General features: G+C 29.3%; 2 protein-coding genes and 2 long non-coding RNA genes across 6 annotated transcripts in view; 2 read left to right on the forward strand and 2 right to left on the reverse strand.

The window, feature by feature from the left end:
- The window catches only part of LOC111829057, a 7,577-nt gene extending 2,333 nt beyond the window's left edge, over nt 1-5,244 (forward strand). The window contains exons 3-4 of the long non-coding RNA XR_002832633.1: nt 4,230-4,384; nt 4,839-5,244. This is a non-coding gene — a long non-coding RNA (uncharacterized LOC111829057). The remainder of the gene's footprint in view (nt 1-4,229; nt 4,385-4,838) is intronic.
- Nucleotides 4,573-5,857, reverse strand: LOC17875562. Its single transcript, XM_006282301.2, is given in 3 exon segments — nt 4,573-4,805; nt 4,808-4,978; nt 5,190-5,857. Coding segments are annotated over 3 exon segments (765 nt in total). The 5' UTR covers nt 5,761-5,857; the 3' UTR covers nt 4,573-4,782.
- A 3,421-nt stretch (nt 5,858-9,278) lies between these two features.
- Nucleotides 9,279-13,897, forward strand: LOC111831865. Of its 3 annotated transcripts, none has more exons than XR_002834964.1 (3): nt 9,279-9,384; nt 9,475-9,578; nt 13,372-13,897. It is a non-coding gene; the product is annotated as an uncharacterized LOC111831865 (long non-coding RNA). The 3 variants fall into 3 exon arrangements; XR_002834966.1 differs by having other exon boundaries at nt 13,415-13,897; XR_002834965.1 differs by having other exon boundaries at nt 13,463-13,897.
- A 1,559-nt stretch (nt 13,898-15,456) lies between these two features.
- Nucleotides 15,457-16,363, reverse strand: LOC17877210 (ethylene-responsive transcription factor 9). Its single transcript, XM_006281145.2, has one exon. The coding sequence runs from the start codon at nt 16,189-16,191 to the stop codon at nt 15,676-15,678; it is 516 nt and encodes a 171-aa protein (XP_006281207.1). The 5' UTR covers nt 16,192-16,363; the 3' UTR covers nt 15,457-15,675.
- Nucleotides 16,364-17,500: the final 1,137 nt, after the last annotated feature.

The following is a 17,500-nucleotide window of genomic DNA, read 5'->3' on the forward strand; positions in this document are numbered from 1 at the left end:
ATATGAAATATTAAATATTAAATATTTTTGATACTGAGGATAAGAGTTTTGGCTAATGAAATTTGTAAAAATAGAAAAAGTATATATATATATAACATATGATATTTTTACCATAAAATTCATATATATATATATATATATATATATATGTACTAATATTTATCACATCTTCATTATTCTACGTTTTTGTGGTTCAATAAGTTTTATTGTTTGATGAGTTCTGTTTCACATTAACGTTGAATTGAAAAAGAAAAACACAAAAAGAGACGTACGATTGTTAGTTCTTAGTTTTGTAATTTGGATAGTATCTTCATGACTTTGTGTTACATTGCTTGATTAGTTTTCTTTACTATTGTTCTCATTTGATGTGTGTGTGTTTATGTTGGTTTGCTTTCTTATTTTTTTGTCTCTTCGTTTCATGGTGATTTTGAATGTACGTTCGCTCATCATGCATGGCGTGTTTTTTGTTTTTTTTTGCATTCATCTAAAATTCTAAATAGTAAAACCTCAAATAATAAAATTTAAAAACCTTTAAAACCATGGAATTATGAACATGTAAAACGGATTATTAACATATGATTAATTTCATGGCACAATAACCTTATTTGGTATTGCTAGTTATGCTTTTTCTCCTATATTTGTAAATATATTTAATCAGTCAAAATTAATTTTCTCAATATATTAAGTTTTTTTATTTAATAATTTTTAATCATTTTTAAGTAAGCGGTTTTTTTGCGTCATAGTTTCATTAAAATGGAAAATCAGTGTATTGTTTTGGATTTTTTTCATTAAAATTATAATCTGAAAATGATCTTCACTTATGATCTACATATTTCTTTTTTTTTACAGATTTTTTTTTTCAACAACAAATTCATATATTACAATATATTTAAATGGAATTTGAATATCATTAGTACCTTATTATATCTCCATCAATTAGACATCTATGGTCCTTATAAATAGAAAATGTTAAAACTATCACTCTATCCACATTTCCTAGATCAAAAATACAAGTAATGTTTGGAATCTCGGGTTTATCGCTGCTATGGGAAAAAAGTATAAGAAAGTAGTCTCCAAGCCCAAGCAAATCCCCAATAGAAAACTACATGGAGATCATCCTCCCATTTGATCTCCTAATTGCAATATTCTAAGGATTTCATTGAAAGACGTTGCGAGGTATCATTGTGTTTCGAAACTTTGTTTTTCCATACTACATCGTCAAGATTCACCCAAATGTTTCTAAAAATCATGTCATCGGTTCGGCCCTGTATTTTATTCACCTTCCTATACAACGGTAAGACGATCTTTTACTCCATACCTCAAAAACTAGATCCAGGCCGCAACTACTCTTCTCCTATATCTCCCTTTTACCATATGCATTCTCTAAAAGGTTTGTGTTTCGAGGAAGGTATGTGTCCCTCTTTAGTTGGTTTGATTTGTAACAAATTTAAGAAGCTGATGATATGTAACCCTAGCATAGGAGAGTATATATCTTACCACTAGTTACAACCACGAGGAATTAGATGACACCTTATCTCGGGTATAATCCTATCGACAAACTCTTCAAGGTATTATATGTATCTAATGATGATTATGTGTGTCAATTTTCAACAGTAGGAAGTCATCATCAGATACGGGTAATACGTTGAAGAGTTTGTCAATAGGATCATACCCGAGATAGAGTGTCATTTGATTCCCCTTGGTTGTCACTACTGGTAAAGATATGTATTCTGCTGTACTTGGGTTACATATCATCGACTTATTAGATTTTTTACAGATCAAACCAAGTATAGAAGGATTCATATCTTCCCTACAACCCAAACCTTTAGGAAAATGCATATGGTAATAGGGAGATACAGGAGAAAAGTAGTTGCGATCTAGTTCTTGACGTATGGAGTAAAAGATCCGCTTACCTTTTTATAGGAAGGTGAATAAAACGCGGACGAACCAATGACATTTTTAAATACAGTTGGGTGAATTCTCGACGACGCAATATGAAAGACCAAAGCTTTGAAACGCAACGTGACCTCGCGACGGCTTGTAATGACACTCTTGAGAATATCTCAATGAAGAGGTCAAATGGGAGGATAATCTCCATCTAGTTTTCTCTTGGGGGCTTGCTTAGGCTGGAGATTACATTCTTCTGCCTTTTTCCCATGGCGGCGATAAACCCTAAAATCCCAAAAATGACTTGTATTTGTGATTTAGATGATGTGGACGGAGTGAGAGTTTTAACATTTTCTATTTATAAGGATCATATATATAGGTATAATTGATCGATATATATTTGATGGAGATCTGATAAGGTCTTGATGATATTCAATTCATCTAAATGTATCTTAATATATGAATCTTTCAAAAAAAAAATAGAAATCTTTAGATCCTTAGGGAAGATCATTGTTCAGATTATTATTTTAATGAAAAATCATTATACTGTTTTGGATCTCTTCTGATGATTTATCTATATATGGAAAATCAATGTATTGTATTGTTTTGGATTTTGTTTTTGTTTTTTCAGATTACTGAAACTTATTTACCCAAGTTATTCTAACTACTTTTTGATGAAATTTTTGGGCGAATTTCTTTGAAGCAATAAACTATTCTAAAAAAAATTATATTCTTATAACATAACGTATTCATTTTTAAAATGAAATTAATTGCCAAAATTTCTAAATTCACTTTATTATTTGCTAATGTTTTTTCTTGAAATTGTATTGATGATTTATCTTGTTAAGTTTCAGAATTTTTTTATAATTGTTTGAATATAATAACTCTGCTACACTTCTCAATTTCTAAATGTAAAAACAAAATGATTGGGTTCTGATATTTAATTTCTGTAAATTGCTAACATTTACGGATTTACTTTTTAAAACATTATTTTATTTATTTCTTATTATACTTTTTAAATTGCTATATTTCTTACATATTCTACAAAATACACTGGAAATAAAATGAATAATTTTCTTATTTTAGCAAAAAAAAATTAGTTGTTGCAACTGTTTGTTATTTTCATATCGAATTTTCATTACTACACTAATCTGAGGATATATTTTTTCATGAAAAAAAATTTATAACGACTAAAATTGTTGAGAACGTTACGTATGAATATGTTGATTTGTTCAAATGGAAACGAAGAGTTCTTCCCAAAGCATATATATTAAGTTCAAGAAATACATATTTGTCGTTAAGAAGTTTATAGGACAATGTCAAAAAGTGTGGCAAGATGAGTTACAAAGCTCACAAATGTCGTCGTTGAAACCCTGAGCCACACAAGGATAGTTGAGAATAATTTATGTGTCCGTCTGATTTTTGAAATACTTTTTTTGATTACTCTATATCAATAAAATATTTTTTATTCATCGATCAACTAAAAACTGATAATTAAGAAGTTTTTGTATTATGAGATTCAAATCATTACATAATTAGTCATCACATAATATGAAAATTTTGAAACTAGAGAATAAAAAACCTATTTTGCTTTACAAACCGGTATTTTCAGTTTTAGTTTGGAATTATTTGTTTGTAATCTCTATATATTATATTATTGTTATCACATAAGTTTTGTAAAAATTTTATAATTAAAGAACAATATATGATCGTCTTAATTAAAAAAAATGATCGCTTTCTTTATCTCAAATTCCAAAAAACCACAAAATTCTAACAACAAAATTACAACCAAAATATCAAAAGAGATTAGGGTTTTGCAGTCGTGAGCCGTTTTAAATGAATTTTTAAATCCGATTCTTTAATCTCAATGTGAATTTTTTTTCAATATATTATGTTATTGTAATCACATACCATAAGTAAAAATATGTTTTGCCTTTGCAAACCCGATACTTTCAGTTCTAGTTTCGAATTGTTTCTTGTAATTTTTACTATACTATTTTATTTTTATCGCATAAGTTTTGAAACAATTTTATAACTAGAGGATCAATATATGTCCGTCTTTGCAAATCCGATTTTTTTAATCTTAATGTGTAATTTTTTGTTGTAATTTTTCGATATATCTTACGTTATTGTTATCTCAAATTATAAGTATATGTCCCATTGTGGAAAAGCTCCTACACAAGGTTAAAAGATTATTGTTAATATATTAAATTCACTTCATTCGTCTTCTTCTTTTTGTGTCCATGCATTTTTGAAGATATGCTAGGAATCATCGATACATATTAAAAAATACGTTCTTTTTTTTTTTTTTTTTTTTGAATCATTCCTAATTTGTTGTATAGCTGGATAAGAGTTTGACGGAAGGCCCAATAATGATGTTAAGAGTTAAACCGAAGGCCCAAAACGAAATCCAACATATACCTTCTTTATAAACGGGTTGAAGCCTAACGCGCATAACCCCGACCAGGCCAACGGATAAACACGCAAACCGGGCTGGGTATTGTTGAATGGCAATTACGATTAATGGTCTCTTTTATCCATAATTGAATGGCAATTTTAGTAAATATATGCAAGATTTTGGACATGTCAAAATGTGTTTTTTCAATAATAAGAAGATGAAAAAATATTTTAACCGATTTTTTGATCTAGATGAAAAAAAAATCTTGTTATCTATTCTTTCGTATATTTTGTGATAAACGTAGTTCATGTTGCATTTTGGAAAGCAAGTCATATGTAGGAAAGACTGAACCAAGTATAATTAAGGCACACGTACAAATTCTATACAAACACTGTGATAATAAGATCTTTAAGTGATTTGAAATACAATTATACAAGTCTTTAAGAGGATTTTGTAATTTGAGTAGCTTAGGAGTTTTATTTATTTGTTAGAAAAAATCAGGGCCAAGCAATTGATTTGATCCCTTATCGCTACTCTTTATTACTCCTATCAGATCAAACGTCTTCACTTTGTGAAAGCCATCCTTCTTAGACCTCGTTCGACCACATGAATTTTGGTACATGTTCGGGTGACGGTATGGAAAGTATTGATGCGAAGGTGGCTGCGAAGGCACATAAATTGGCGGAGTAATTGCTACAACACAAATGTAACAAATAAGAATCAATCTATTTGCACTACAAACAAACAAATAGTCTAAAAGTCGCCAATTCGAGTAGTACTTGGGACGAGATTATATAACATGTCCTGGTCTTGTGCTTGAGGGATGTATCAGTTTCGACACAGAACCTCTTAGTTATTCAAAAAAAAAAACAAATAGTATAGTGGATTAGTGGATATGTGTTACCTTGTTTTATTGGAATTGGTATAATTGGTTCTTGAATGCCATCAACGTTATCTGAGCCTTGTTCATCTGTTGATTCCTCCTCTCCTTTTTCAACCTTTTCGTTTTCCACCACCTTTAAGATTTCATGAATGGCTAGAACTTTGTCACATTTGTCATCTGCCATTTCCATGCTGCCTTCTCCCGTGATTACTTCTTTATCAAGCAAGCTACTGTTTTCGTTCGAAGAGTTCGACTTGTTGTCTTCCACCACAACCATCACCATCTGAAGTTCTCTATCTTCCTCTTTACATATAAATGATACCTCTACTTCTTCCTCAGTTTCCTCATCGGTGACTTCCTCTCCAAGCAAATCCTCACTTATGTTCGAACCGTACTCTACAGGTGACTTGCCGCCTTCCCAACAGTTTTCAATCTTCATCATCTCTTCATGTTTTGCAATGATCACCTCAGCCTCTACCTTGGTTTTTGCAGCTGCTGCCTCTTTCTTACTCTTGCTCTTACTTCGATATATGCTTCGAAAACTTGGAAGACATCTGCTTGATCTCCTTTCCTCCTTTGTAATTTTCTCCATCAACGTTACGATATCAAATTTTGCCTGTAATGAATTTGTTAAAAAGGGAAAGTACTCAAAGAACAGAGATAAGATCTGACTCCGTTGGTATGCTTCAGCTTCATTCTATCACATGTTATATATGGAGAGGTTCATAACTCATAACTCATAAAGTCATAAGTGTGTGCATCCTATAATAGAAGGAGATCGTAATGACTTATGTCATAAAAACGCGTAAACGGCAAAGACTTTTAATCGATGCTTTGATCATTTCCCTTTTTCTTTATTAATTTGCTCACCATATGATTAACTTATGATAATTTGTTTTTAAAGATCAAATATGTATAGATAGATAGATAATGTAATTGGAAGATAAGTTTATAAAATCAGAAATTTTACTAAAAAAAAATATATGTATAGATAAGTACGAAATCTCTTTTATAAAATCTCTTTCCTTCCTTCTGATATTCCAGGAAACATCAACCTCAATTTACTTTTAACTTATAAGTAGTGTAATTGTAATATTTGTATGTTATATAACACCAACATACTAGTATACGTGTGGACTTTTTAGACAGAAGACAGAGTCGTGTGTTGCAATGTTTGTAGATGTTTTTTTGTAAGAATGGTTTTTAATTGTTGTTCGTAGATGTTGTGGACACACACAAGGGTCATTTAAAGAGATTGCAACGACACCAAAAACAAAACCTTATTTAAAACAACTGATATAGTAATGATATACAAAATTACATTATGGTAATCTAAGCGTTTACGGGAAAAAAGCTTAAAAATACTTCATCTATTTTTTATTTGTACGTTTAATACCCGATCTTTTTAGGTTGGAAAAATAATACTTAAAATAATAAAAACGTGTAATTTAATACCTAAAATATTTAATATTGTCATTTCCCTACCTACGATCTCTCAGCAAAAATTATATTCCAATTTTACCCCTATTCACTTCTGTTTATTATTGATGCATAAAAGACTATATTTTACTTTACTATTTTATTATAATATTTCTTTATATCTTTAATTAAAAATATATATTTCATACTTTAATATTCGTTTTTAGATATGAAATATATAATTCAAAAAATATCTTTCGTTGGATCTCTTAAATGTTTTGGATATAAATATAATACAATTTTTGGATATAAGATATATAATTCAAAATATATTTTTCATTGAATCTCTTAAAAAGTTTAGATAAAAATGAAATATGAAATATAAATATCATTTTTGGATATGAAATATATAATTCAATATATATATATATATATATATATATATATATCTTTCACTAGATTTCTTAAAAAAATATATTTGGATAAAAATGAAATATATATTTTTGATACGAAACATATAATTCAAAATAAAGCTTTCATTGAATCACTTAAAAAATTTTGGATAAAAATGAAAAATGAAATATATATTTTGAATGAAATCTATAAAATTGTAAATAATTTCATATCATTTATGTACTAATAATAAATAGAAATAAAGAAGGGTAAAATTGGAAAAGAAAATTTGTTGTCAGATCGTAGGCAGAAAAATGTTAATATTTAATAGTTTAGGTATTAAATTACACGTTTTTATTATTTTGGGTATTATTATTCTAACCAAAAAAGATAAGGTATTAAACGTCAAAATAAAAAATAGATGAAGTATTTTTTAAGCTTTTTTCCCAAGCGTTTACTATTTTATGTGGATCTAAGTTAAGAATCAGTTTCTATTAGCGGCTATAAATAGTATGCACTCTATATATACTACAGAAAAAAAAGTAATCTTACAAAAAAATGATCAATTTCTTACTGTAGATATCATAGAAAAATGGTTAAACAACACATTCCTACAAATTTCCTAGAAAATATTTTTATAAAAAAATTTGGTAGGAAGATGGAAAGAGAATTTTGACCTTTTCCTACCAAAATATTTATAAAAATCCATATTTCTACTATTTTCTACGAAATCTCTCCCTTTCTTTTTTTATATAATTACTTTGGTAGAAAGATACTTCCTATTATTTTCCTTCTAACTTAGTAAAATATAAAATCAATTTATTTGTTTTCATAAATTTTAATAATTGTGAAAATAAAATCATAATGATAAAATAATACTCAATTATTAATCCAAATAATAAGCATCAAATTACTAATTTTGATTAATGCTTTTATTTATTTTCATTACATCGTTGATGCTGGTTTCACCGGAGCAATCCCACGATGAAGAAAAATCAAAATTCTGTGGGATTGAAATCCGTAGATTGAAAATTGGTGTTCAATCAAAGGACTAAAGAGGGAGCATTGAGATTTGAGTCCTCAATTAAACCTACAATAAGAAAAGAAGAAGAAGAAGCTAAGCGAAATAAAGAGTATTAGAGCAAGACCAATAAATCATCGAAATAAAGGAGAGGATGTCATGAAAAAGAGTCAACGATAAAGAAGAGAGCAAAGTTAACAAGAGAAAATTATATCTTTTGCCATGATTAGTGCCCAAACTTTTGAGTAATGCCATTTTTTTTTCTCGCATGCCACAAATCCATCGCAAAAGACTGTTTTGCCCTCATAATGAAATAAATGTTTTTTTCATTTCTCATCTCTCTCTCTCCTTCTCTCCTCTTCTCTTTGTTTCTCCATCAACAAAAAAAATTTCTTCAAAGATTTTGGGAAATGTCTGGATTTGAGATTTTTCCACTGCCTTGTGGTCCGACGAATGAGTCGATCGGCTCTAATCAACCTAGTTGTGTATTGCACTTATGATAGAAAAATTTCGATGCACTAGACCTAGTGGACCAAATTCGGTTTTATTAGGAACAAATTTGGTGAAAAGGAAAACTCAAAGAACAAAGATAAGGACCAACAAATGAGTATTAGGTCATTGAGTCCCTTTCAGGCTTAGCTCATTAAAGTCAGTAGTCAATCTAAGGTTTATACGGTGAAAAGTGTGACCACACAACCCTTGGTTATTAGTTCATGGAGTTTAATAGATTTGGAAATGTAAACAAAAATCATGTATTATTCAATCATTAATTTAAAAATAATTATGAAAGTCATGTGTTTTTTCTAAGATATATATATACTAGTTAAAATCATATGTTATTCGTATAGTGATTTGTTTTTAGATTCTATAGTATGTTTTAAATGGATATGAAAATGAACTTCCCTGCCAACTTCTTGTATACTGAAATTTTTTTTCTTTTCTTTCGATCAAAAGTCTTTCCTTTTTGTCTTTTGATCAAAATAGAAGGAACATTTTGTCTTTTATCTTAACTATATAAAAATAAATTTTGATCTAAAGGCTTTTATATTAGGCTTTCAACCAATTTACTCAAGTCTCGACTTATCCTAACTTATATAGTTCGGCTTGAAGTCCGTAGAAGTGGCCCAATAACTTGGGCTCAATATTCTTTTTGTACTACATTCTTCATGGGCCAGTAAATGTTAAAAAATCAAATGCTCAAGGCCCAAATTTATTAGTATATAATCTGCCGTTCCATTCACATGTTGAAACCCTACTTCTCTTAAGATTCTCCGCCGCTAGTACAAAAATTTAGAGCTCTCAAAAATACATAAAAATTGGAATCTGAGTTTCGAAACCGCTCATCACATTTTGAAACCCTTGAAAGCATGTGATTTGATATAGGTATGTGATTATCTCTTCTTTATAGCATTGTGATTTCGAGCCTTTGTAATGAAGTTCGTGGAAGATTATATAACTATTTTTTGTTCCAAGGATATTGGTTGTGATTAGGCAAGCCCGCTTTCTTCACTCCGGAAATGAGAGAGAAAGTGAGAAACAAACCATGTTCTCTTCCGAGGTCTCCACTATGTAAATCAGTAAGATTGTTTCTCATTTTTCTATATGGATATAACTTTATTTTTCCATTTTTATGTTTTACAAGCAATCCACTTTAGATCTTTATTTTTCATTAAGCTATAAAGTTTATGCTAAATATACTACATTATAGGGATCCACACAAATCAAATACTCTTGAATTTTTGAGTACTTAGATCTAGGTCTGTTATATTGATGACAAAGAATATATGGATATGGATATACATATATTCACTGCTATCCACACTTGACCCGGATCAGAAAAAATGTTTAAATTATGAAAATATTAATTATAAATTATGTTGAATTGTTATAAATTAAATCACAAAAAGTAATATAGGCCATATGATATTTTTAAAATATCATAAGACATTAAAATATTAATCTTATACATGTATCATAATAAAATTATATGTAAAAAGTGAATCCAAGTTAGAATGAGGTATTATAAGTATTATAGAGCGATTTAGGTGAATAACCAAAACAAAATAAAATTGATTGAAGGATATAGCATGCTATTTGAAAAAATGGAAATTTAAGATAAATGGTAGGTAAAATCACTATTTTAGTATTTTGTAGATTAATCACATAGATACTTCATTTAGCTTCGTGTTCAGAAAAAAAAATGAGATACCTCTTTCAGTTTTACTGCCGAGTACTAATGTACGAGTACTAATGTACTATTATCATTAGTAGTACAATTACCACTATTACAAGTGTAGAACCATTATAAAGTGTTTGTCATTTTTAATAAGCAGAGAACAACTACTTGTCGTTTTACACTAGCAAAACAAAACATCTTGACGTTTTGTTTTCTTTTGGGTTTTAAACTTTTTTTTTAGTATAAATTTCTCACATCCATATTTTACACTTCACTTTAGCCGCTTAAGTAGTGAGAAATTAAATTTTACAATGAAAAAAAAAGTAGTGACAAAATGTCTGGCAGCTCGACGGCTATGGCTATGGAGACGGCAGAGATGAATCAGAACGATATTGTTGCAACGACGGAGATGAATCTGAACGACGTTGATGCAACGGCAAAGATGAATCTGAAAGACGTTCACGCAACGACGGAGACAGAGTTCCAGATTTTGAAAGCTATATGTTTTCGAGTAACTTACCTAGAGATACATCCGCGTATGATAAATCTATGTGATTAATTAAATAAAGAGGAAGAGATAGAGAGACAAAGTTTTATCATACTCTGATGTATCTCTGAGGTAAGTTACTCGAGAACGGATAGCTTTCAGAATTTGGGACTCCATCTCCGTCGTTGCATCAGCGTCGTTCAAATTCATCTCCGCCGTTGCATTAACGTAATTCAGATTCATCTCCGTCGTTGCAACAACGTCGTTCAGATTCATCTTCGCCGTCTCCATAGCCATAGCCGCCGAGTTACCAGACATTTTCTCACTACTCTTTTTTTTCTTTATAAAATTTAATTTCTCACTATTTAAGCGGCTAAAATGAAGTGTAGAAAACGGATGTGAGATATTTAAATTAAAAAAAAAAAGTAAAAAACCTTGGGGAAAACAAAACGGCAACACGTTTTGTTTTGTTAGTGTAAAACGTCAAGTAGTTGTTCTCTGTTTTTTATAAACGACAAACACTTTATAATGGTACTACACTTGTAATCTCTATATTAGTAAAACAGAAGTACAAAAATGAAATGGACGGGTCAATTAAAAAAATTACTCAAAATTACCCGATTCGAAATACATGGATACTTAGATTATTGGATCTTAATTTGGGTATGGATATAACCCATTAATGAATAATTTCAAAAATATTTAAAATAAATATTCCAGTATTTTAGGAAACTTATTAACTAAAAATGATACAGTTCTATATTTTATGAAACTATATTAATTATAAATAAGCAGCTCCTATATTTTAGGAAACTATACAAATGATTAAGTACAAAAGATTTCAATCTTTAACAAATATTCCAATTATTAAATATAGAGATTTATACATTTTTTAAAAGAGAAATTCGATTAGTCGATTACCAATTAAAACACATTATTAAATCTAATTTAATATGATAACTTAAATTGATCATAATTATTTGGAATTAATTAAATAGTTTTTAAGATATGAAAAAAAAATCAATATATAAAGCTATACAAAAACAAGAATATTATAATTATATAAAATATTTTTCATTACTTTTGTCAATTTGCCTAATACGTAAAATGAAAATGAAAAAAATTGGAAAGATATACTGATATTTTCTCATATCTCTATCAATTTAATTTACATAAAAAGGAAAAAAAATCTTATAACATTAGCATAATTAATGAAAATTACAAAGATCCGCGTATATCTAAAAATAATTATTCTAAAATTTAGGATTTATTGTTTGACAGCCATATATAAATATAAAAGAAATAATTAAAATTTAACAATAATTTTTTTAATTAATTATGAATTAATTTAATAAATTAAAATTCTAAGATGATTATTATAATTAATCACAAAATAATTTAATAAAAATAATTAGGGAATGTTTTACTTTTTATTTTTTTATTTTTATTAGGGAATATCTTTGAAAATTTTCTTACAAAATTAAAAGATATAGTTTCTTTTTGCTATATAACTATCTTTGTATTTATTAATAATTCTAATCAGTGTTAATACAAAATCAATTTAAAATGGTGCATTACAATACAACAATATTGAAATCATATATGTTTTTGATATCAAAATATATTTTCCGTGTTTAGATTAAAAGACTATTTCACAACTTATTAACTATTATTTTTTGCGAAGCAATGATAATAAAATGGAATTAAACATCCTAAACATTAAAAAAATCCATATTACTAATTAACCAATTTTCTTATTCGGAAATTCAGTAAAATAGAAAGTCATTTTGCAATTCATTTTTTTATAGTTCATATATTAGGTCTTTTAATTGAAATTCACTTCTAAAATATAAATATTATTCCCAAAATAACACACTATAATGAATTAAAAATGTAATATTACTATTGTTATCAATATTAAATCAATATTACGATTGTTATATCATAGGAAAATTTAAAACTTAATTTTTTCCCTTGACTTCTATTTTTATAGGGATTAAATTTCTCAATTTTCAATTATTTTCATTTTATGTCAAGATTCAATTATATTTATTTAATTTTATTTCTATTTTCAAAAATTAATCTTTTTTATTATTCTTTTAAAAGTACACGGATCTTTGCGGGTTGGTTCGTCACAACATACATTATGAGTATGTCATTTTTTAATACACATTCTTTTATTTTATTAAATATTATATTTCATTTCCGAATATATACTTTCTCCAAAGAATTGAAACCAAATATACATTTTGAAATAATAATTGTTAATACTAAAATAAACAAAATAATAAGACATCTGATAAAACATGTTAAAAATAAAATAAACCGAAAGCATTCCCCCGCGCTGTAGCGCGGGTCCAAACCTAGTAGTATGTAAGGTAAAATACGGATCACAGATTTAAATTAAAACGAATCAAAATTGTTATGAAGGTGCCCACTGAATTATATACATATTGTACATATCAGTGGATCAGAAGCTTGCATTAAATATATTAAAATTCACTTCATTCTTCTTCTCTTTTTGTGTCCATGCATTTTCTAAGATTAACCTTAAAGTCAATCTTGAGTAGTAGTACCAAACACGAGAAGTCAAGTGTGAAATGCTTTATGATCGGTGTTAAAACGTCAATGAGTTTACGAAAACGACTTTCTAATAACGCCTTGACTTGATGATAGCTACTCATTACGACAATAACCACATGAACAGAGACCATAAGACATAGCTAGAGAGATGATGTTTCTTCTTTCAGTTTAAGGCAATGGAGACATAGCTAGAGAGATGATGTTTCTTGTTTCAGTGTAAGGGCAATGGCTCCTAAGTCCTAAATCGTATGAACGAACGAACGTACGTACGTACGTGCAAGGCGGTGAGAGATCACGTGTGGACGGTGAGTGAGTGACACGCAAAAACGAAGTGCGTAGAGAGAAGACTAAAATAATAAACTCTCCGCAGAATCTGCCGACTAAATAAAGAAGAACTGGTAGGACCTGAACGAACATATCTATCTATCTGCTTAAATTTGAGTCCCACACCCACTTCGGCGACTTATCCCATGCAAAAACCTAAACCTTAGGCCATGAATGGTGAATACAAAAGCGTGGTCCATATCGGAGTAACGTCCATATGTGATACCATTTAATCCAATTCTCTCTTTATTAGCAATTTTTGTAATTTTTTTTGTTGAGATTTGTTGAATTAACCAATATATATAGGTATAAAATATTTTTAAACACATTAATAATATTTACTTAGCGATCCAAAAATATCGCAAACCGCACTTGTCCCGCAAATTTATTTTTCTTAAATACCGTAGTTGAACAATAAAGCATATTAAACTTGCTTCTACCGGACAATCAAATACGTTGTCACCGACCCCTAGGGTTTAAATAGTGACAGCGTATTTGATTTGTAAGAAAAGCGGTTTTATGATGCGATACGGTTTAACTACAGTATTTAGTAAAAATAAATTTATAGAATAAGTGTAGTTTGTGATGTTTTTAGACCGTTAGATAAATATTATTTATGTTTTTAAAAGCGTTTCATACTTATATATGTTGGTTAATTCTATAAAACTCAAAAAATAAAAATAAAAATGTGCAAAAAATGTTAAAAAGAAAAAAATCTGATTGAATGGTAAAAAATGTCCATTATTCCGGTGTAGGACTAAAGACGTTATGCTTTTATGATCATTTTGCCATTTAACATAGAAGCGGTTTAATATGCGGTATGGTTTAACGTTATACCGCAGTTGAACCGTATCGCATAGTAGGAAACATAACAGATGATATGAGACGCGCCTGGTGGACGGCGAAGTCACACGTGCTTCCCACCTGACACTCAATGCCATCATCTCCCTCATCTACACGATACTCGAAGATTGGACTCATGATGATGCCTATTGCTTATTACCACTACTCTCTCTATCTCCTTTCCCAAAATTTACTACACTGTCATTTCTAACTTTTTTTGTTCTCTTCTTTTCACATTTCTATAATGATGAAAAAGTTCTTCAGCTTATTGCCCTTTATTTCACTTCTAAAATTCATAAACAATTCCATTTATTCAATATACTGAAAAAAATTAATGAAAAAGACGACTACTTTTTAGGTATTATGATGATTTTTTTTTTTTTTGTAATTTTGTTTGATGTTGACAGACCATATAAATGTTCGATGTTTTTCTTGGTTTCATATTCCACAGCCATTTAATGGACTCCTATCTACTACCTATTTGATTCATCGACCAAAACCATCATGTCATTTTTATAACGTCAACAAATAAAGAGAAATATTCAAATAAAAAAAAGCATATTAAAAGGAAATATTTGATGGTGAAGTTCTCTTCTCCAATTGTTGATTAATGCTTATATGCCATAAAATCTAAATTCTGAGTCTTAATTATTAATAATTTACAGATTATTATTCTGAATCTAAATTTGTCTCTATTAATCTGAATTTTACAGATTAATGTAGACAAATTTATAAAAAATTGTCGGTGATACAAAATTAGAACCCTTATCGTGATTCTAAATATAGGAAAAAGTATCTTTAAATGGAAAGTCATTGGAAATATCTAATTGTCTTTTTTATTTGAATATAATTCTTAATTTTTAAGGAGGATATCTTAGAGCAAGATTTTTTTTATAAAGACATTGTTAACTGTTAATCTAATAAGATCAAAATAAAATTTCCATGATAAAATCATCTATATCACATTTTTTTTAATTTATAATAATAATTTATAGTCATCAATAAATTTAAATACACTTTTTTCCTCAAAATTGAACGACACTTAAAAAAGGAAACATTTGATTAATAGTTTACAACTACATAATTAGAGGAAACATAGTCCATAAAAAAAGGAATTCTAAAAACATGTCCTCTTTACTTAGCCAAAAATATAGGACATTTTTTTTCTCTCATCTACCAAAATCCAAAAAAAGAAAAAAATAGAACAAAAAATATTAATCGTGAAAGTTAAAAAAAAAAAATAACAAATTACGAAACAAATCTAAACATCGACGGGTGGAGCTAAATTAAGATCCAGGTTGAGTTCTCTTCTTGCTTCAACTTTAACCACTGCTTCTCTAATACCAATACTCAACTCAATATTAACCGGATCAAACCGAACCGGGTAAACCCGAGAAAGCTCCTCTCTTAACGCTGCAGCTCTCGACGGATCGAAACAAAACCCAGCCGCAGCGTAACCACCAACGACTTTACGTTCCCGGTGACATGCAAACGGGAACCTCTGACGCGTCATCTCACGCGCCGTCGTCGTAACCGTAACAGCACCAGACTCGCCGGGAAGTGGGAAATTAGTCTTGGCTTTCGAACCACGAAACTCTCTCGCAGCTTTGTCGTAAGCCCTAGCTGCTTCCTCCGCCGTGTCAAAAGTCCCGAGCCAAACCCGAGTTTTCTTACCCGGGTCACGGATCTCCGCCGCGTATCTTCCCCAAGGACGTTTCCTCACTCCTCTGAAATGCACTTCCTTCCTCACGGCGTTCACGACCTGCTTCGGAGCCATTGCTATGATATTATTATTACAAAAGAGAGTTCTTGTTTATGTAATAAAAGATGTGTTGTGTTTTATAAAGAAGAGAGAGTTTAAAGATGAGAGAAAGAGAGAGAGAGAGAGAGAGATGGTCAACGAGGGTTTGACTGAAAAAAAGCGCCGCCCAAAAAACAGACAATGTGAGAGGTTATTAATGTTTTTGTTGTGACGGCTTTTTGTTTTTGCTTTAACGTCCCGTTACTGCGGCGTGACTTTGCGTAATTTTTTTTGATTGCTTCATTCATCTCACGCACGCGCGAACGCTCCTTCATTAATGCACGTGACTCTCACGCTCTTTCTCTCTATGCGCATTTACATTGTAACATTACATGAAGTCATTAATACAGAATTTGTAAGCCTTTCTTTGTTTATTACTCTCACTAACATGAATCAATTTAGATAATAGCATTATATTCTAGGTGATTTATAATGTTTTTATTCATATTTATGTTAAGTACATTACATTAAGCCATAAGGCTGTGTATTTTTTTTAAGAAATGGGTTAGTTGTTGCTTAATATCCGTCTTTAATTGCCATTGATAACGAGCCAGACAAAATGGGCTAATTGCATGTGTCTTGAGATTTTTCATGGGCCTCATGATGTTTGATTAGTTCTATCTAATTTGGGCCATTTCTCTGTTATCTTTTGGGATTTTTTTTTTTTTTTCTTTTTAGTTTTGTAAATTATATAAATTGGATATGATGATAACAAAAGAGAAATATGTCATTGTAAACTAACGGAATTATTCTTGGTTCTATATTTAATTTCTTTCTGAAATTCAACTCTTTGAAACTATTGTATATGAAAAACTAATCTGGATGAGTTTTATATTTCGAACAAAAAATTTAACATGGGGGAAAAATTGATTCAAATTACTTAATCGTAATGAATTATTGTGTATAAAAACTAATGTTGATGAATCTTAATAATTCATTAAGATTAAGTAATTAGTATATAACTTATTAAAATATATTATAATCTAGGAAAGTTTTGATACAAATTGCTTGGATTTGTTATAGAAATACCGCCATTGGTAAAAAATGTAGATGTATTGGCTGATACAATAGCAAAAGAGGCTTGAATCAAGGATTCTTTTTTGAGATCATTTTTTTTTTGATTAAAATGATATATTATGTGAATTGTTGGTAAGTTTTAAGTTAAAACGCTACTAATATGTGGATATATACTTACTTTTTCCATACTTGATTCTTTATAAATAAATATGTGCATATCATATCAAAGCTATAAATTACAAAACATAGTTGGTAAAAATAATAAAAA

The sequence above is a fragment of the Capsella rubella genome, unplaced genomic scaffold (genome assembly GCF_000375325.1).
Source record: "Capsella rubella cultivar Monte Gargano unplaced genomic scaffold, Caprub1_0 scaffold_8, whole genome shotgun sequence".
Classification (NCBI taxonomy): domain Eukaryota; kingdom Viridiplantae; phylum Streptophyta; class Magnoliopsida; order Brassicales; family Brassicaceae; genus Capsella; species Capsella rubella.

What these genes read in the sequence shown, in the direction of transcription:
- LOC17877210 (XM_006281145.2), bottom strand. Translation starts at nt 16,191, where the DNA reads ATGGCTCCGAAGCAGGTCGTGAACGCCGTGAGGAAGGAAGTGCATTTC.